This window comes from Scyliorhinus canicula, chromosome 10 (assembly GCF_902713615.1).
Source record: "Scyliorhinus canicula chromosome 10, sScyCan1.1, whole genome shotgun sequence".
NCBI classification, from domain to species: domain Eukaryota; kingdom Metazoa; phylum Chordata; class Chondrichthyes; order Carcharhiniformes; family Scyliorhinidae; genus Scyliorhinus; species Scyliorhinus canicula.
Genome location: NC_052155.1, coordinates 17981950 through 18002971, shown reverse-complemented (window position 1 = coordinate 18002971; position 21022 = coordinate 17981950). Strand labels below are relative to the sequence as shown.

The window sequence follows — 21022 nt, the reverse complement described above, 5'->3', positions numbered from 1 at the left end:
CTGGGGCTCTGGAACCCACATGAAACAATATTTATTTTGTGGCCCTTTACTGTAAATCTCCTTTTCTCTATCTCTCTCTCTTTACTATCTGAAGGTGAGGGGAATGTTACGAATCTTCTTTTTGCGTTTTGAGTATGTGCAAATAAACAAACCCGTTGAGTTCATCCTATGTAGAATTTGCTGTGGGGTTATTAATAGAAAATTGGGCCACATCAAAACCAAGGAGTTAAGAAATATGCCACCGTTTATAAAGAGGGAAACAAAAGCTCTCTGTTTATGGACAGGTGGTGAGAGAAATTAGTGCTGTTTATATTAAACCCCCCCCCCCACCACCAACAGGTAAAAGCTGCAACAATACTGGAAAACCTCTGAAATAACGAAGAAACTTTGGAGCAATCATGTGCAAAAGTTGGTGAGTCGAAAGCTGAAACTAACCAGAGGGTAACATGTAACTAGTTCTGTTAATATTCACTTCAGGAATATAATTTGTTTATTGCTGTGGTGCCCTTTGTAATTTCATTTTGAAATCATCTGATGGTTTGGAGTACCTTATATTTGATTAATGTGGGTATTAATAGTGTAACTCACAGCCTTTCCCAACAAATTGTGTTTGTGTATCGGCCGAAGGCCAATCTCAAAATTCAATATTATACCTTTTATTTTTGTACATTTGTTGAAGTTTCAAAATAAACATTATTTACACAACCTATTAATTACATTCAAGTCTTCAATTGCTTGCAGCCCCGAACAAAGGATTGAGAGGGCACAGGGTACAGAAAATTATGTACGTTAATCCTCAACCATCTGTGCCTGCTAGCTCAGCAGATAATACCTTCCATCTTCTAATGTATAGCAAAACTGATTCATAAATAAAAGTTCCATTCAAATGGAACCAGATGCAGTGTGCAGTCAGAGACTTGTGTCTTCAAGTGCTAAAGTGAAGCAGCAATCTTTGTTAAAATACATTTAAGACCTTAAAACAAATTGCTATTTTTGCTTCATGTTCATTTTGACAGAACAAGTTAGCCCAGTGGAAATGAATTACCAGCAAGGCCACAATGAATGCGGAGAGTTGAGCTGCTGAACCATGTGTGAGTTTTTTAAAAATTCTTTAACCAACAAGTCTGAACACAATCAAGGAGGCACAATTTTCCTATTGTAGGATCACAATTTCTTAAAAATACAAAGCTAATTAATTAGTTTGCCTCATTTAGTATCCCAACCCTCCGCGGAGCCCTCTTCCAAATTGTTCTTCTTCTGATACTTTCTCTCATTTTCCCGATCCTTGTTCCAGTCTTTGAGGCCCTCTGGAAGGGATGTGTCTTCCTCGAGGCTCCCTGTCCCTTCCACAAACTCCTCGTACGTTGACTTTTCTGCAAATGGTCGAGGCCCCAACAGTTCAACCATGTCTGCCTTGTCCAGTACCTCTTTTTCCAACAATCGCTGAGCAATCTGAAATTTGCAATAAAACACAAACACTAAGCACTAAATATAAAATACTAGAATAAAAGAAAAGAGAAGGCTGAGGGGGCAAACTGACCTTCCAGATTATTAAAGGGCCCAATAGGGTGGATGATGATAAAGTGCTTCCTTGAGGGAAACTAAAAATAGGGCCATAAATACAAGATAATTCAAATATGGATTTCAGGAGAACCTGGTTTACCCACAGAGTAATTTAAATGTGCAGCTAGCCACCACGCAGTATAGTTGAGGTGAATACCACTGATACACTGAAGGCAAAGCTAGATAAACACATGCTGATAGGGTTAGATGAATTTGGGTGGGAGGAAGTTCATATAAAACATAAACACCTGCAATGGCCCCGATTCCGTGTTGTACATTCCACGCAATGTTATAAAATAACAGCAGAGGACGTCCGGGGGGTCCGGGGGGGGGGGGGCTTTTTGTTTTAACTGTCCATTTATTGAAATTCTCAATTCTTCACAAAAATTCCCATGAAACAAATAAAAGTCAATGTACAGCAAGTACAGCAGAAAACAAGACATTACAAGGTTAAGAACAATAAGACTGGATGAATCAGGGACAAGACCGATCTGTACCAAACATGATACAAGCAACATTTCAGACCTACATCAGACCCATAACTTCAAAACAAAATGACAAAAGATAACAATACCCCGAGAAAAGGGGAAATCGACTAACTCCTAGTGCAATTTAAACTCTTCTCCAGATCCAGGTTGGAATGGACAGCCATCCTGTACCTTTGAGGTGGCAAAGGACAAGGACAAAGTCAAAGCGAGGACTGGGCACAACCAAACCTATATTATCAACCCAGGGTCTCCCATAGAATTAAAAAGTGAGCTAGAACAAAAAACCGAGCTTCCCATCATCAAACCACCAGCACCATCCTCAAAAGAGTAACAGGATATCACGGGGCAAAGATCCAAAAGGAAAATAGTCAGATCCCAGTCGAACAAAAAAAGTGGGGAGACTCACTACAGGATAGAAGGGCTGTCAGAACAGCCCCCAGACTGGGGATTACCCTGCCCCCTCACCCCACATAAATTTGTATGTTTGCCGGTGCTGCAAAGGCCCACCTTCCAACACCACCACAACTAGCCCACAAGGTCACCAAGACTAAAAGAAAGAAAAGCAACGCCCCTAACACCTCTCAAAGTTAGAAGAGTGAATAAGAAGATTACAATTGTCAGAATTAACCCATCGGATCTACAATATTACACTAGATGAGAACTGGTCAACCAACCACCACGTGGACCCCAAGCAACACCCAAGAGGAATTGACCAGGATGAATATTGGACATTACCTTCGGACCTACCCCATTTCCTCACCTTTCCAATGTGGATCACCCACATCGGACCCCCCCCCGCAAGGAAGGAGCCCCGCTCCAAAGGTGCAAGAGGATGGTGACGTGATACTGGGCCTGGGATCAGAGAATTGGTTCCAAGGACTACCATGACATTCCTTTCCTTACACCCCTCCAAAGCTAAGCCAGCTCAGGCCTATATGACAAATAGCACCGAAAGAAACCCTCCTGAGAGGGACCAGCCCACCAGATACACCACCTGCCATCAAAAAGAAAGGATATTTAGATTGGCCTCACAAAAGCTTGGACAGCAAATAGAACAGTCAAAGAGGGAGACCCACTGCCCCAAAAAAGGAGAGAGTCCAAAAAACCTCATTCTGCAACAGGATAATACACTGTCCACCTGGGCCTGAAGAAGAAAAAGGCGCAGCCAAAAACAAATTTGGTCTAATTACAGGGGACCTTCCTCGAACAAAGCGAGGCCAGAACTAACCGTACTACCCTCACCGTCCACCCCATACCCAGTTCCGGCTCTGCTCAACCCCACCCCTACCAAGGATATATTAGGATATCGTGCACAAATCCCACAATCAATATCCAGCTTAACAAGACAAAGCCTTATTAATTCAGGATAACTAACAGTGCAGGACATCACACCCAAAACATTTACTTCCTTTGCAGGGCGGGCAAACATACAAATTTATGTTGGCTGTGCGGTGGTCGAATCCTCTCCTTTTGGAAGGTTGTGGTGGAGTGTAGTGGGGGGCTAGGGCAATCCCCAGTCTGGGGACCGCTCTGACAGCCCTTCTGTCCTGGTGTACATCTCCCCAGTTTTTTTTTTCCTCGACTGGGATCTGACTTTTTTCCTTTTGGTTCTTTGCCCCACAATATCCTGTTACTCTTTTGAGAATGGTGCTGGTAGTTTGATGATCTGTTTTGTCCTGGGAGATGGGATTATGGAAGCTCAGTTTCTTGTTCTTGCTCACTTTTTCTATGGGAGACCCTGGGCTCATTTACATTACTAGACAACAACATGATTAGCATGATTGTCCAGGATAACAACTGAGGAATCATAGAATCATAAAAGTTACAGTGCAGAAGGAGGCCATTCGACCCATCGAGTCTGCACCGGCTCTTGGAAAGAGCACCCTACCCAAGCCCACACCTTCACCCTATCCCCATAACCCAGTAACCCCACCCAACACTAAGGGCAATTTTGGGCACAAAGGGAAATTTAGCATGGACAATCCACCTAACCTGCATATCTTTGGACAAGGTAGTCATCAGGATAAAGGCCACTCCACTGCGCACAAAGAAAGTATTTAGGATAATGCAGGATTGGAAACTGTGAGCACTCCTCAGGATCTTCCAAGGAGTCTGGGATGGCACGGTGGCACAGTGGTTAGCACTGCTGCCTCAGCTCCAGGTACCCGGGTTCAATTCCTGCCTCGGGTAACTGTCTGTGCAGAGTTTGCACTTTCGCACAGTGTCTGCGTGGATTTCCTCCGGGTGCTCCGGTTTCCTCCCACAGTCCAAAGTTGTGCTAGTGAGGAGGATTGGCCATGCTAAATTGCCCCTTAGTGTCCAACAGATTAGGTGAGGTTACTGGGTTACAGGGATAGGATGGAGGCGTGGGCTTAAGTAGGGTGCTTTTTCTAAGGGATGGTGCAGACTCGATGGGCCAGTGATCGGAACACGAGCCTCATTACTTCCAACGTGCTGACTCGAACGAGCCCAGGCGGTCAACAACCTGGGGCTGGGGGTCGTCCGTCTGGTTTAGGCAACCCCAATCCCTTTCGACTGACATCAGAAACAGGACCACACAGGACCAGACATTGGAAGACTAATCCATCCCGAGACCTCGGAGACAGGATTGAATGCACTCCATCGAATCTGACATGCCCGCTCTCCAGGTCGAGATTCCAGAAACATGGCAGCCATTCTCAAACACAGCTGGGAAACTGTTCACCCATCTCACCGGAGACAACAAGCTCAGCAGGGCTCCTCACCATTTCCCCCTCGTCCTCACGCAAATTCCTCAGGATGGATGACAGGCCATGTAACACAAACTCAACTGTGGGCTTCCAGCAAAGATCATGATCTCTCTGTCACAGGCACCTCCTTGTAGTAATAAGAATAATAATCACTTATTGTCACAAGTAGGCTTCAATGAAGTTTCTGTGAAAGGCCCCTCGTCGCCACATTCCGGCGCCTGTTCGGGGAGGCTGGTACGGGAATTGAACCCGCGCTGCTGGCCTTGTTCTGCATTACAAGCCAGTGCCGCCATTGCCTCAACAAAGACACCTCGCAACTCTTGAAACTGGGCTTTGATGTCCTGCACCACGGAGCCAAGTAATTCAGGTGGATTAACTTCTCAACCATTATGCCTCGGTGAACACTGTACCATCAATGGCAAGAATCCTCTCAAAAGCAGCTAAGCCACGAAAGACAGGGATCCAGCCCAACTCCCTCCAGCCACCATGAATCAATAAGGATTAAAGCCCATCATCTTGACTCAGTAGTGCTGAAATATTTTTCAAGAGCTCACGGTACATAGAAAAAAACTATGCAACCCAGAAATTGATTAAAAAAGAGACGTGCGTAAAGATAATAACAAAGATTGAAAGATGAGCAGAGCCGGTCCTGCGCTCACATCACGTGATTCCTGGGGTTCTCCTTTTTAAATAAATGCTTTGCAAATGGACAGCAAATCATTTTGTAATTATAAAGGCTGATATGCAAAATATCATAAATCACCAAATAAAGTAAACAACAAGTTCCAGCTGTAGCGCTCCAAAGCAAAATGTAAACAGCAACTTTAAATGAGGATCAAAGCAAGCTAAAACAATGAATACTTTAGATACAAGTTGCCACAATGAAAACAAATGCTATGTCATTTTCATGATTACATAAAGTCTTAAACTTAGTTTATTTTAAAAAAAGACCTGCATAGCTTCTAAAACAATGCAGTGAAAAATCGCACAATAGTTTGCTGGGCAACATAGACAAAAACAAATATCACACTGAAAGGAATGTTACAATGACCCACACACTCACACAAGCCCCCCCACATCTGACAGACACCACCCCTCCCCACATTACACACAGGCACCAATCCCTGCACCACACAGACCCCCCCCCCCCACAAAGACAGACAACCCCACCGGGACAGACAGCCACATCCCCAAGCAGGCAGACAAACATGCACCCATACCCATACAGACAGAGACCCAAACAACCACCACCTCCCACCCCACGCACTCACCCATCTCCCCCATCCCCTACACAACTAACCATGACCCCACACTCCTCCCCCACTAACACAAAGGCACCCCAGTCACTCTGCGGGGTGTGGATCACTGGCTATTATTACAATGGGATCTTGCTAGCTGCTAAGTTGCTAGCAGGTCGTGCCTAACTAATTTAGTGGAATTTTTTGAGGACATTACCAGTGCAGTAGATAACGGCGAGCCAATGGATGTGGTATATCTGGATTTCCAGAAAGCCTTTGACAAGGTGCCACACAAAAGGTTGCTGCATAAGATAGAAATGCATGGCATAGTAGCATGGATAGAGGATTGGTTAATTAATAGAAAGCAAAGAGTGGGGATTAATGGGTGTTTCTCTGGTTGGCAATCAGTAGCTAGTGGTGTCCCTCAGGGATCCGTGTTGGGCCCACAATTGTTCACAATTTACATAGATGATTTGGAGTTGGGGACCAAGGGCAATGTGTCCAAGTTTGCAGATGACACTAAGATGAGTGGTAAAGCGAAAAGTGCAGAGGACATTGGAAGTCTGCAGAGGGATTTGGATAGGTTAAGTGAATGGGCTAGGGTCTGGCAGATGGAATAAAATGTTGACAAATGTGAGGTTATCCATTTTGGTAGGAATAACAGCAAACGGGATTATTATTTAAACAATAAAATATTAAAGCATGCCGCTGTGCAGAGAGACCTGGGTGTGCTAGTGCATGAGTCACAGAAAGTTGGTTTACAGGTGCAACAGGTGATTAAGAAGGCAAATGGAATTTTGTCCTTCATTGCTGGAGGGATGGAGTTTAAGACTGGGGAGGTTATGTTGCAATTGTATAAGGTGTTAGTGAGGCCACACCTGGAGTATTGTGTTCAGTTTTGGTCTCCTTACTTGAGAAAGGACGTACTGGCACTGGGGGGGGGGGGGGGGGGGGGGTGCAGAGGAGATTCACTAGGTTAATCCCAGAGCTGAAGGGGTTGGATTATGAGGAGAGGTTGAGTAGACTGGGACTGTACTCGTTGGAATTTAGAAGGATGAGGGGGGATCTTATAGAAACATTTAAAATTATGAAGGGAATAGATAGGATAGATGCGGGCAGGTTGTTTCCACTGGTGGGTGAAAGCAGAACTAGGGGGCATAGCCTCAAAATAAGGGGAAGTAGATTTAGGACTGAGTTTAGGAGGAACTTCTTCACCCAAAGGGTTGTGAATCTATGAAATTCCTTGCCCAGTGAAGCAGTCGAGGCTCCTTCATTAAATGTTTTTACGGTAAAGATAGATAGTTTTTTGAAGAATAAAGGGATTACGGGTTATGGTGTTCGGGCCGGAAAGTGGAGCTGAGTCCACAAAAGATCAGCCATGATCTCATTGAATGGCGGAGCAGGCTCGAGGGGCCAGATGGCCTACTCCCGCTCCTAGTTCTTATGTTCTTATCCATTTCCCAAGGAATTCACGGTTGCTACTGCCAGCTGGTTAGCTCAGCACAGGCCAGAGATATGAAACTGGGACTTACCAGCACTCTGCATCATACTGTGCAGTAAGACCCAAATTCCTACAGGAATAATTCCAGATACAGATAGATACCAAACTAGTGTATTCTCCTGAAAGCATCAAAATGATGTCTTTTGGGTTTTAGGCTTATTAATGGTCTTTGACGACAATCTAATGTAAAGGTACCTCTTGTGGCAAAAAAAAATGTATCCCTCATAGAATTGCTCAAAATTGCAAAATAGGCCAAATTAGGTTCGATGCCCTATAAAGGCAAGTCTGGGACAGCTTGTGACAACTTAGTTATGGCTTCAAAATTTTGCAACACGAGATACTTGTTTGCCTAGTAAGGAGTGCTGTCATTTTTGAATGAAAACATTCAGTTTCAAGTTATTTTGCAAAGATTGATGAAGAGAAAGCACACAAACAATGCTTTTGCTGGGCATCTGCCCAGACATACCAGATATCAGGAAAATCTGTGCACATATATAGGAATCTATCCAATTTGCCTTCCATTTAAGAGATGTATGACTATGAATCTATCGATTATGAGGGCAGTCCAAAGTAACTTAGCCAGCTCCCACTTTATTCAAAGTAACATTCAAAGTGACAATAATGTGGTTTTAAAGTTATATTAATGTTTTCTAACCTTCTCAACTTCCGCTCTTTTTTCTGTTAGAAGTGACAGAGTCCTCTCATACGCAGAATTGATAACTAATCGCACTTCTTCATCAATGAGTCGGGCAGTGGCCTCACTGTATGGTTTTTCTAAAGTCATCTCACCTTGTCGTGGGAAGTCAAAGGATACCTGGCCTACTTTTTCATTCATACCAAACTGGACAATCTAGAGACATGAAAAATTAACCATGAGCATTTATCATATTGCAGCTTCAGTGAACCATGTTACTGGACTCAAACCAAGCAAAGTAATCCATTGTCCCCCCCACCCAGTATCAGCAATTTCTTCAGCAAGGGGCGACCGGTTGAGGTCTACAAGATTATGAGGGGCATGGATAGAGTGGATGGGCAGGCACACTTTCCCAGGGTGTAAGGGTCATTTACTAGGTCAGTGGGGCAATGTTTAGAGGAGATGTGCAAGGCAGGTCTTTTACGCAGAAGGTGGTGAGTGCCTGGAACGCATTGCCAGGGGAGTTGTGGAAGCAGATACATTAACGGCGTTCAAAAGGCATCTTGACAAATACATGGATAGGATGGGTATAGAGGGATACGGCACTAGGAAGTGGTGAGTGTTTTGACCAGTACAGGCTTGGAGGGCCGAAGGGCCTGTTCCTGTGCTGTATTGTTCTTTGTTCTTGTTTTGAGTGCAGACCCAGGTTAATATTGACTTGATTTGTTCCACAAATAAAAAGCATCAACTGGCAGTCAGTACAGGGATCCCCTGTGGTCATTCCCCTTAGTAACAAGTATACCGCTTTCGATATTGGTGGTGGTGGTGGTGGTGGTGGCCTTTCAGGTGCCAGGGTCCGTGATGTCTTGGATCGTGTTTTCGAGATTCTTAAGGGGGAGGGGGAGCAGCCCCAAGTCGTGTTCCACATAGGCACCAACGACATAGGTAGGATAAGGGATGGGGATGTAAGGCAGGTATTCAGGGAGCTAGGGTGGAATCTTAGAGCTAGAACAAACAGAGTTATTATCTCTGGGTTGTTACCCGTGCCACATGCTAGCGAGATGAGGAATAGGGAGAGAGAGAACAGTTGAACACGTGGCTACAGGGATGGTGCAGGAGGGCGGGATTCAGATAAAACAAAAAACAAAGCATCAACTGGAATTTGCTTCAAACTCAGCCCTTCTTCACACTTAGAGGGGAAAAAATGTAAACTCTTTTAGGATTTTTGGACGTACAAAGAAATAAGAGAAGGAAACAAAGTATATTTAGTGGAAGAAAACTATGGGGTGGCAGTGGTCAGGCACAGTGCCTCACAGCACCAGGGATCAATTCCGGCCTTGGGTGACTGTGTAGAGTTTGCACGTTCTCCCTGTGTCTGCGTGAGTTTATTCCGGGGGCTGGTTTAGCACAGTGGGCTAAACAGCTGGCTTATCATGCAGAACAAGGCAGCAGCGCAGGTTCAATTCCTGTACCAGCCTCCCCGAACAGGTACCGGAATGTGGTGACCAGGGGCTTTTCACAGTAACTTCATTGAAGCCTACTTGTGACAATAAGCGATTACCATTTTCCAGTTCCTCCCACCGTCCAAAGATGTGAAAAATTCTGAAAAATTGCCCCATGGTGCCCAAAGGTTGGGGTTATGGGGTTACAAGGATAGGGCGAGGCAGTGGGCCTAGGTAGGGTTCTCTTTCAGAGGGTAGGTGTAGACCCGATGGGCCGAATGGCCTCCTTCTACATTGTAGGTATTCTAGGATTCTATTGAACAAGGTAATCATTCTCAGTAGTGTTACAGATATATGGTTAAAAGAGATGGAATAAGGTAACATGGAACACACAAATATTTGATACAAAGATCTGAAAATCTATTGTCATAACTTGAAGCAGCAAAATCACTACAATGCAAACTTATAGCACTTTGATGCTCTGTAGGGAAATGCAAATGTCTCCAGGCCGCTTCAGATGGTTGTAATTATTACACTCCCAGTGGATAGAAACATTTGTTTTCCTTTGTCTACCTCCCAAGACCATCAAGACTGTGGACCAATGTATCTGTATAAAATCACCAAGTAACCGTAGCATTTTAACATTTCAGCTCATCATGGAGGTACTACATGTAATGCAGGATGAAGTCCACGCGAACAACAGAATTTGACCGTGCCAAGTTATGTGCATCATAGGGAGGGAAGCTTCAGTAATAGGCAGGGCCCTCACCACCCATGAGTTACAGTTCCTATTTTAAAAGCTAAGGTAGACTGGGAGCTAAGACTTTATGGTGGAACAGTTGAGGAACAGTGGAGAACCTTCCAAGCGATTTTTCACAGTGCTCAGCAAAGATTTATACCAACAAAAAGGAAGGACGGAAGAAAGAGGGAAAATCGACCGTGGATATCTAAGGAAATAAGGGAGAGTATCAAATTGAAGGAAAAAGCATATAAAGTGGCAAAGATTGCTGGGAGATTAGAGGACTGGGAAATCTTTAGGGGGCAACAGAAAGCTACTAAAAAAGCTATAAAGAAGAGTAAGATAGAGTATGAGAGTAAACTTGCTCAGAATATAAAAACAGACAGTAAAAGTTTTTACAAATATATAAGACAAAAAAGAGTGGCTAAGGTAAATATTGGTCCTTTAGAGGATGAGAAGGGAGTTTTAATAATGGGAAATGAGGAAATGGCTGAGGAACTGAACAGGTTTTTTGGGTCGGTCTTCACAGTGGAAGACACAAATAACATGCCAGTGACTGATAGAAATGAGGCTATGACAGGTGAGGACCTTGAGACGATTGTTATCACTAAGGAGGGAGTGATGGGCAAGCTAATGGGGCTAAAGGTAGACAAGTCTCCTGGCCCTGATGGAATGCATCCCAGAGTGCTAAAAGAGATGGCTAGGGAAATTGCAGATGCACTAGTGATAATTTACCGAAATTCACTAGACTCTGGGGTGGTCCCGGTGGATTGGAAATTAGCAAACGTGACGCCACTGTTTAAAAAAGGAGGTAGGCAGAAAGCAGGAAATTTTAGGCCAGTGAGTTTAACTTCGGTAATAGGGAAGATGCTGGAATCTAGCATCAAGGAAGAAATTGCAAGGCATCTGGATAGAAATTGTCCCATTGGGCAGACGCAGCATGGGTTCGTAAAAGGCAGGTCGTGCCTAACTAATTTAGTGGAATTTTTTGAGGACATTACCAGTGCAGTAGATAACGGGGAGCCGATGGATGTGGTATATCTGGATTTCCAGAAAGCCTTTGACAAGGTGCCACACAAAAGGTTGCTGCATAAGATAAAGATGCATGGCATTAAGGGTAAAGTAGTAGCATGGATAGAGGATTGGTTAATTAATAGAAAGCAAAGAGTTGGGATAAATGGGTGTTTCTCTGGTTGGCAATCAGTAGCTAGTGGTGTCCCTCAGGGATCCGTGTTGGGCCCACAATTGTTCACAATTTACATTGATGATTTGGAGTTGGGGACCAAGGGCAATGTGTCCAAGTTTGCAGATGACACTAAGATGAGTGGTAAAGCGAAAAGTGCAGAGGATACTGGAAGCCTGCAGAGGGATTTGGATAGGTTAAGTGAATGGGCTCGGGTCTGGCAGATGGAATACAATGTTGACAAATGTGAGGTTATCCATTTTGGTAGGAATAACAGCAAACGGGATTATTATTTAAACGATAAAATATTAAAGCATGCCGCTGTTCAGAGAGACTTGGGTGTGCTAGTGCATGAGTCACAGAAGGTTGGTTTACAAGTGCAACAGGTGATTAAGAAGGCAAATGGAATTTTGTCCTTCATTGCTAGAGGGATGGAGTTTAAGACTAGGGAGGTTATGTTGCAATTGTATAAGGTGTTAGTGCGGCCACACCTGGAGTATTGTGTTCAGTTTTGGTCTCCTTACTTGAGAAAGGACGTACTGGCGCTGGAGGGTGTGCAGAGGAGATTCACTAGGTTAATCCCAGAGCTGAAGGGGTTGGATTATGAGGAGAGGTTGAGTAGACTGGGACTGTACTCGTTGGAATTTAGAAGGATGAGGGGGGATCTTATAGAAACATTTAAAATTATGAAGGGAATAGATAGGATAGATGCGGGCAGGTTGTTTCCACTGGCGGGTGACAGCAGAACTAGGGGGCATAGCCTCAAAATAAGGGGAAGTAGATTTAGAACTGAGTTTAGGAGGAACTTCTTCACCCAAAGGGTTGTGAATCTATGGAATTCCTTGCCCAGTGAAGCAGTTGAGGCTCCTTCATTACATGTTTTTAAGGTAAAGATAGATAGTTTTTTGAAGAATAAAGGGATTAAGGGTTATGGTGTTCGGGCCGGAATGTGGAGCTGAGTCCACAAAAGATCAGCCATGATCTCATTGAATGGCGGAGCAGGCTCGAGGGGCCAGATGGCCTACTCCTGCTCCTAGTTCTTATGTTCTTATATTTATGAAGACACGGTGATTCCGTCCCAGTCGTTCAAAGCATTGAACATGGGTTCAGGGCACCATTCTTCCTTCGTTCATTGGTATTTTCTCTCAAATTTGGATTCTAATCTTTGACTTGCTTTGTCCACTGCTCCAATACGAGGAGGACCAACATGGTTTCTAATCATGATCACACTGTTTAGCCACACATTAGACTGAAAAATGGCTGAGTAGAGTCTACAGCAACTAAGAATACCTTCAAGATATTTTCAAAGTAGACAAAAACCAAATGGGTTTGCTTGCAAATTATTGAGCATTAACATTTATTGAGCATTAACACTATGAAAAACCAAAGTGAAGAGTAAATTGAAACAGAACATTTGAAGGTTACATTTCAAACTTATTGAACTATGGGCTTACCTGTGCATAGGCACTCTGGGTAACCTTCCTCAAATCATCTTGCGCACCAGTTGTTATTCTACCAAAAAAGATTTGTTCTGCAACTCGTCCACCTAATGTCATACACATACGGTCATGGAGCTGTTCTTTACTGTACAGGTATTGCTCTTTAGGTAAATACTGAGCATAACCAAGTCCCTTTCCACGGGGTATGATGGACACCTAGAATCAGACAGGAAGAACGTCTCTGAATTCCGTGTGTAGACTGGTCACCCCGCTTACCAAGGTATTTATGAAACGCCCTCATTTGCTCCAAAAGACCCTTTGAGTGTGAAAGATCCTCACTAAATTCAAAACATTTCTTCTACCAAGCATTCAAGAAATGTGTTGTGACCAAGCAATTTTTGAGAATTTTATGGACACAAAAGCCAAAATTGAACATATTGTAATGCCAACTATTCACCTGGAAACTGAACCCAAGAAACGTACTAGTGGCACAACCATATGGCAAAATGGAAGTTGGCAGGTTTTAAAGTTGGGCACACTGTCCAGATTAACCATTGAAAATGAAATCACTTATTCACCTGGTATTGAAGAACAAAAGGCTTGACATTACAGGATTGAAATAGTGTATCTAGCACACTCCACCTGCGTTTTTGGGGATTGTCCAATATTAAGGAGCAAAAGCCCATTGTTAACCCAGTTCCTCTAGCAGGATTGTGGCGGGCGGGTAGGTGGTTAAAATGACAATTGGGTGCTCAACACAGAATTTTAAATATCATGGGTGGGATTCACCGACCCCCCCCCCCGCCGGGTCGGAGAATCGCCGGGGGCCAGCGTCAATCCCGTCCCCGCTGTGTCCCGAATTCTACGCCACCAGAGATTCGGCAGGGGCGGGAATCGCACCGCGCTGGTCGGCGGGCCCCCCCCCGGCGATTCTCCAGCCTGCAATGGGCCGAAGTCCCGCCGCTGTCGAGCCTCTCCCGCCGGCGGGAATCAAAACACCTACCTGACCGGCAGGACTGGTGGCGCGGGTGGGCTCCGGGGTCCTGGGGGGGGGGGGGGGGGGGGTGATCTGGCCCCGGGGGGTGCCCCCATGGTGGCCTGGCCCACGATCGGGGCCCATCGATCGGCAGGCGGGCCTGTGCCGTGGGGGCACTCTTTTCCTTCCGCCTTCGCCATGGTCTTCACCATGGAGGAGGCGGAAGTGACCCCCTCCCCTCGCATGCACAGGGATGACGTCAGCAGGCGCTGACGCTCCGGCTCATGCGTGGACTTACGCCGGCCGAAATCCTTTCGGCCCTAGCTGGTGTGGCGCCAAAGGCCGTCCACGCCAGCCAGTGGAGCGCCAACCACTCCGGCACGGGCCTAGCCCCTCAATGTGAGGGTTTGGCCCCTAAAGGTGCAGAGACCCCCCGCCCCGCCGGGTAGGGGAGAATCCCGGCCCATGTTTCCAAAAGCATCGGCGCTGCTTGCTACGAGCAGAGAAGAACCTCTTAACGATTTAAAACTGTGGGTCCGATTAGGTCATTTGGACCCAACTATCTGCAGGTATCGCAGGGTAAAAGGTAGTTTTTAAAAAATAATTTCCTTGATTGAATTTGAATTTGAGCACTTATGGCTAAACCAGCATTGAGCACATGGCTAAACCAGCATTTACTGCCCATCCTTAGTTGCTCCATGTGGCGTAGATATACACACGGTGGCAGTTCTGTTATGGAGGGAGTTCCAGGATTGTGATCTAGTGATAAGGAAGGAATGGCCAGATGGTGTGTGGTTTCAAGGGGAGCTTGCAGGAAACGCAATTTGCGTATAGCTGCTGCCCTCGTTCTTCTAGGTGGTGGAGATGCTGTGGAAAGAGGACTGGTGAGCTTCTGCAGTGCATCTTGATTGGTGCACACTGTTGTCACTGGTGGAGTGTACAATGAAGGTAGAGAATGGGGTGTTGATCAAACAAGCTACTTTGCACCGGATGGTGTTGAGTTGCATTGTTGAAGCTGTACTCATCGAGTCAAGTGGCGAGCATTCCATCACGCTCCCAGCTTGTGCCTTGTAGATAGTGGACAAGGTTTGGGAAGTCAGGAGATAAGTTACTCACCACAGAATTCACAGTCCCTGAGCTGCTCTTGTACTCACATTATTTAATATGGCTGATCCAGTGCAGTTTCTGGTCAATGGTAGCCTCCAATTGTTGATTGTGATGGTAATGCTATCAAATGTCAATGGGAGGTAATGTAGTTACGCCCACGCCCTCCCACCCCCAGTATGAACAGACGTGCTTTTTTTCCAGCACAAGTACAAGAAAAAAATTAAAAATGTCCATACAATAATATACGTACAATTGCCAGCACATAAACAATGGGCCAAATGGCCTCCTTCTGCGCTGTGACCATTCTGTGATTATTACTGAGAGACATCTCTCTTTTCAGCAATATTCAAGTTCTGCACTACCAAGCATTATGTGACTCTGTGAAGTTGCATTTATACATTACCTTTAACAGGGAAAGGCATTCCATGTATTATTCTGCTGTAGGTGTCATGCTTTGTAATGTCAGTGATCATGGATCTCCAACTTTCATGCTCTTTGATAATAGTCAGCAACTTGGTGTTGTTCTCAAATCTCATACAAGACATTGGTAAGACCACACATGGAATACTGTGTTCAGTTCTAGTCACCTTATTATATGAGGGATATTGTTAAACTATAAAGAGTGCAGAGAGATTTACGAGGATGCTACCAGGACATGATGGTCTGAGCTATAAGGAGAGGCTGGGACTTTATTCCCTGGTGCGTAGTAGGCTTAGGGGTGATCTTATAAAGGCCTATAAAATAATGAGGAGCATAGGTAAGGTAGATAGTCAATATCTTTTCCCAAAGGCAGAGGAGTCTAGAACGAGAGGGCACAGGTTTAAGGTGAGAGGGGAGAGACACAAAAGAGACCAGAGGGGAAATTTCTTCACACATAGGGTGATGAGCATTTGAGACGGGCTGCCAGTGAGAGGCGGGTACAATTTTGTCCTCAAAAAAGCCGTTAGACAGTTACATGGGCAGGGTGGGTGTAGAGGGATATGGGCCAAATGCGGGCAAGTGGGGCTGGCCTAGTGATAGAAACTGGGCAGCATGTGCCAGCTGGGCCGATGGGCCTGTTTCCATGCTGTAAACATCAATGACTCGGGCTGATGGGCCTGTTTCCATGCTGTAAACATCAATGACTCATACCTATGCTGTCAGTGTATTCCCTTCTTTGCTGCCCTTTTGCTCTACCATCCATTTTACTTGTCACTACCAGATGCTCTAGTTTCTCTCAAATACCTGCCCAAGGAATTGTAGTTGTCTCTTGGTGATCATTTATAAAAGTTCTTCAACTATTTGTTAAATAACCTATTGCTCGAATGGGAATATTAACTCAACCGACTTCGGACTGAATATACTAGAAGTTCTTTTGCTGAAGTTCTGAAGCAATGTTCCCTGGCTACAGAGGAGTAGTTGTCCAACAGTTTTATAAACATGACTTAGCACTGGATTAGACTTCCAACATTTGCTTGAATTTATCTCACCTTCAGCAAAGGGTCAGCATGCTCCAGGAACCATCCAGCCACTGCATGGCCTGCCTCATGATATGCTACAGTTTTCTTCTCTTCTGGCTGGAGAATTTGGGTTTTCTTTTCCAGCCCTTTATTAAGATGGGACAAAGCGTTGCAACGTATTAAAAGAAATTCACAAAGCATAAAATCTGCAGGTTCTAATTTCTTTAGCAAACTCAAAAGATTTTAGGTGGAAGATACATTAACCCGAGTAAACGTGCGGCTGTTCTGGAGAACGGTTTCCTTTGCAACATTAATAGCCGTAATAATAATAATTGCTTATTGTCACAAGTAAGCTTTAATGAAGTTACTGTGAATAGCCCCTGGTCGCCACATTCCGGCGCCTGTTTGGGGAGGCAAGTACGGGAAATGAACCCACGCTGCTGGTCTTGCACTTGCTCCAGTTGTTTAGCCCACTGTGCTAAACCAGCCCCTGGTTTAATACCAGCAGGTAATATACGAATGAGACAACCATACCAATAAAGTATTTATGACTTACGATTTGCACAAAATGAATTCAAGAATATAGTGAGTTTGCCATCTATATCCACATGAAACAGAAAAAGCAAAAACCGCGCTCTGCACCATAGAGTCTTCAGAAGTTCCCATATGTCATTGTGCATGGGCTCCTGCGTCACTATGGGAGATCCAGGACAGGTGTTGACATACAATCCCGCCGTCCCCTAGATATACCTGACTCCTTTCTGATGTGGTGGTTCTGCACTATAACCTCGACACTCTTCATCACTTTAGCTGTTGTCTCGATTATCCCTAAATTTAAAAATCCAAAATGTCCCCTCCCAAATGCTGGCATGCCTGCACCACTAACAGGAAAGTGAGTTATAGTTAAGGCCCAAGTTATTTGTTAATATTATGGTCAGGGGTTGCAAATACCCAACAGAAAAATGAATAGCTTTCACAGAATCATAGAATTTACAGTGCAGGAGGCGGCCATTCGACCCATCCGGGTCTGCACCGATCCTTAGAAAGAGCACCCCATTTAAGCCCCACACCTCCACCCTATACCCGTAACCCAGTAACGCCACCTAACTTTTTTTTTAAGGGCAATTTAGCATGGCCAATTCACCTAACCTGTACATCTTGGACTGTGGGAGAAAACCGGAGCACCTGGAGAAAACAAAATACTGCGGATGCTGGAGTCTGAAACAAAAATAAAAACAGAAAATACTGGACAATCTGGGCAGCACGGAAGCATAGTGGCTAGCACAGTTGCTTCACAGCTCCAGAGTCCCAGGTTTGATTCCCGGCGTGGGTCACTCCGGGTTCCTCCCACAAGTCCCGAAAAATGTGCTATTAGGGGAATTGGACATTCTGAATTCTCCCTCCGTGTACCCGAACAGGTGCCGGAATGTGGCAATTGGGGGATTTTCACAGTAACCTCACTGCAGTGTTAATGTAAGCCTACTTGTGACAATAATAAAGATTATTATTATTCGGTATTTTTTTCCTCCCTTTAGTTAAGGGAATATTCAATACTATGAAATCATATCCCAAATGAATTTAGTCAATATTTCTTCAACCAAATTTTTTTTTCTGTACTTTCGACTTGAGAAATATTGCAACAATTGCTTTTTCATCTCTCTATAACAAATGGCTGGAGAAGCAACCAACTTCAAGCATGGGCAAATATCACTCTATAAAAGGTAACCAACTGTCCCACATTATATGGGACCAGCCATATTTGAGACGGTTGTCCCAGGTTGTGTGCTGCCAGGACAGCCATTGTCTTGTATTTCAGATGTGATTTTCACGCATGCACAGTATAGGTCTGTTTATGTAATAATAATAATAATTGCTTATTGTCACAAGTAGGCTTCAATGAGGTTTCTGCGAAAAGCCCCTAGTTGCCACATTCTGGCGCCTGTTCGGGGAGGCCAGTATGGAAATTGAACCCGGGCTGTTGGTCTTGATCTGCTTTACAAGCCAGCTGTTTAGCCCACTGGGCTAAACCAGTCCAAAAGCATGTGTCAGAAGTGGGATGTGAATTGCACTTCACTAAGTGTCCCATTCCCACAATCCTGATAGCATTCCCCTTCCCCACCAAACGCCAAGGCTCCTTTCATGTTTTTCTTACCCCCCCCCCCCCAAGCTACCCCATCCTTTCCTTATACATTTCAGGGATGTAGCTTGTTTTATTAAAGTGAGAATTAGTTTCACCTTTCAATGCACATCTTACCCAGTTCATGACACAATTTACTGAAATACCAATAATACTGCTGCAGAACCTTTTAAAATCTATGAATTCATTGTTTCAGCACTGTTGCTCTGAATGTTGTGGGTAAAAGTTTCAATATTCAGAACATTATTACTCCTTACCTCCAATTACACGTTCAATGGCCTGTTCAAAGTGCTTCTGAATAATAGCCACAGAGAGGTGTCTGGCAGCAATTAAAGCAGCTTCATTGCATACATTAGCAATGTCAGCACCTGAAGGAAAATAAGTCATCAAGAACAGAAATATGATTCACTTCCAGTATGACATTCCAAAAGCAAGAGGCATCATTAGCAGAAAACAATGTTTCATTGCAAAGTAAACCAACATTTTCAGATATTACAAGTTTCTCCATTTACAGAGAAACTCTTTCCTCTGGTATGGAATCCAGACCAAGGGAGTATCCTCTTAAAATTAGAGTTAGGCCATTTGAGTGTAGCCAGGAACCACTTTTGCATATAGAAGGGTCATGAAATCTGGAATTCTCATTCTGTGGATGTTGGATCACTTGAAACATCCGTGACAGCTGTGTTGTTCCTTGTGTCTTAATAAAGCTCAAAGTCTCAAAGTTGGAGAAGATGCTTTATTGTGAATTTGTTCTGTCTTCAGAGCTTAACTTACAGCTACCTCAAATGCTGCTAGCCTGCCTGTGTCTTGCTACCAGTTCTCCCTTCTGTGAAGTGTGTCCTCACTTCCTGTCCCTCTGTATTTATAGCTCTACCGTGCTCCCTCTAGTGCTTGCTCAGTTGTATTGCATCTACACTGATACACAATCACCACATCCCCCCTTTTTTCTTTACATATTTTCTGTACATCGTTAAAGAAAATTGTACAAAACAGTTAGATTACTTACGGTATGTGTATCTATACAAGTGATGGTGCTATTGCATATTTTACAAAGCCAATTTATATTTATGAGTCCAATCGTAATAAAAACATTTATGAGTCCAAACTTGATGAATTTGTTCATTGAGTTTTTTCTTTTTCGTTGTTGACGTTGTGATATTGATATTGCAACTCCGTTGTGAATGTTGTCGGTGTTCGTTATTTTAAGTAACCAATACGTCATCCCGAGGTGTTTGAATGGTCGAACCACTGATGTTGACTGACATGGACTTTTTTCTGTGCTTGTGGTATCGATTTAGTGTGTCATCTGCCTTGAAAGCTGGTGTGCTTGCTTGTTCTGGAGCAGATGTGAGTTTGTGAGATTTGTTGTCATCCCATGGCAAGTTTGTAGTCTTGTCATTGTTTTGCAGTGTGCTGTGGCATTGTCCTTCATGTGCAGAGTTGTACCATTTTGTACAAGTCGTTGTTTCATTGCTGTTGTTTCTGTCGTTCCTGTCTTTGTTGTTTTTGTTGTCGTTCTTGTTGCTGTTTGTCGTTTCTGTCTTTGTTGTTGTCACTGTCTTTGTTATGCTTCTTGTTGGTTTTGTTGTTCTTCTTATAGTTTTTGTCGCTGTGCTTGTAGTTTTTGTTGTTGCTGTTGTTCTTATTTCTGCAGTGCTTCTTGCGATTTTTGTTGTTCTTATCGTGCTTCATGTTGCTTTTGTTCTTGCTGTTGTTCTCATTTCTGCTGTGCTTCTTGTGGCTTTTGTTTTTCTTGTTGTGCTCAATGAGTGTCCTGTGTGGATAATTTGAGTCATTGTCACAGTTATTGGTGAGAATGTCCTTTGTGGTGTCTGTTATATTGAATGTTTCATTCAGAGAATGGTGAGAATGATCTGATGTTGCATTGATGCTGGTAACATCAGTCATTTGTGGTGGATGTGCTTCCTCTTCCTTGCTGCTCCTCTTCTGGAGTAATTTGTGGTGGATTTAATTCATCTCCTTTGCTTTCTTGGTGCTCATCTTCTGGAGTCAAGTTCTTCACGATTTCATTTTCTTGTTGGTCTTGGTGCTCCTCTTCTGGAATCAAAATCTTCATGATTTCTATTGACGTGGTCTCTCTGGACTCTTGGCCCTACTCTGTGCTTCTGTACAGACGAGCAGAGAACTGTCAGTCTCGCTGTGATCCTGCACCTCCTGTATGTCGAGTGTGATCACCTTGTCACTGTTTTCGCATGCAGTGGGTAGATTTACATTGTCTTCTTCTTGATTATGTGAGCTTGGTAGACTTTCATAGTCTGCTTGCGGTTGCTCAGAGACGGTGGGTTGACGTTCGTGGTCTTGTTCATGGATGGTGTTCGCTAGGGAGTGTTTGCTTGCTTCCATTTTGGAATCTTTCAACGAGCTGTCTGTGGAGGCTCGCGTCACA

The 21022-nt window shown here is 44.2% G+C and overlaps 1 protein-coding gene across 2 annotated transcripts in view; it reads right to left on the bottom strand.

Moving 5' to 3' along the window:
• Nucleotides 1–640: 640 nt before the first annotated feature.
• The window catches only part of afg3l2 (AFG3-like AAA ATPase 2), a 64440-nt gene continuing 44058 nt past the window's right edge, over nt 641–21022 (bottom strand). Inside the window, exons 13-17 of one of the 2 annotated variants that reach the window (XM_038808662.1) lie at nt 18873–18983; nt 16509–16624; nt 12972–13172; nt 8175–8369; nt 641–1452 (exon numbers count right to left, since the gene is read on the bottom strand). In XM_038808662.1, coding sequence (XP_038664590.1) covers nt 1207–1452; nt 8175–8369; nt 12972–13172; nt 16509–16624; nt 18873–18983 — 869 coding nt within the window. In that variant the 3' untranslated portion in view covers nt 641–1206. The remainder of the gene's footprint in view (nt 1453–8174; nt 8370–12971; nt 13173–16508; nt 16625–18872; nt 18984–21022) is intronic. The other variant, XM_038808663.1, reaches the window with a different exon arrangement.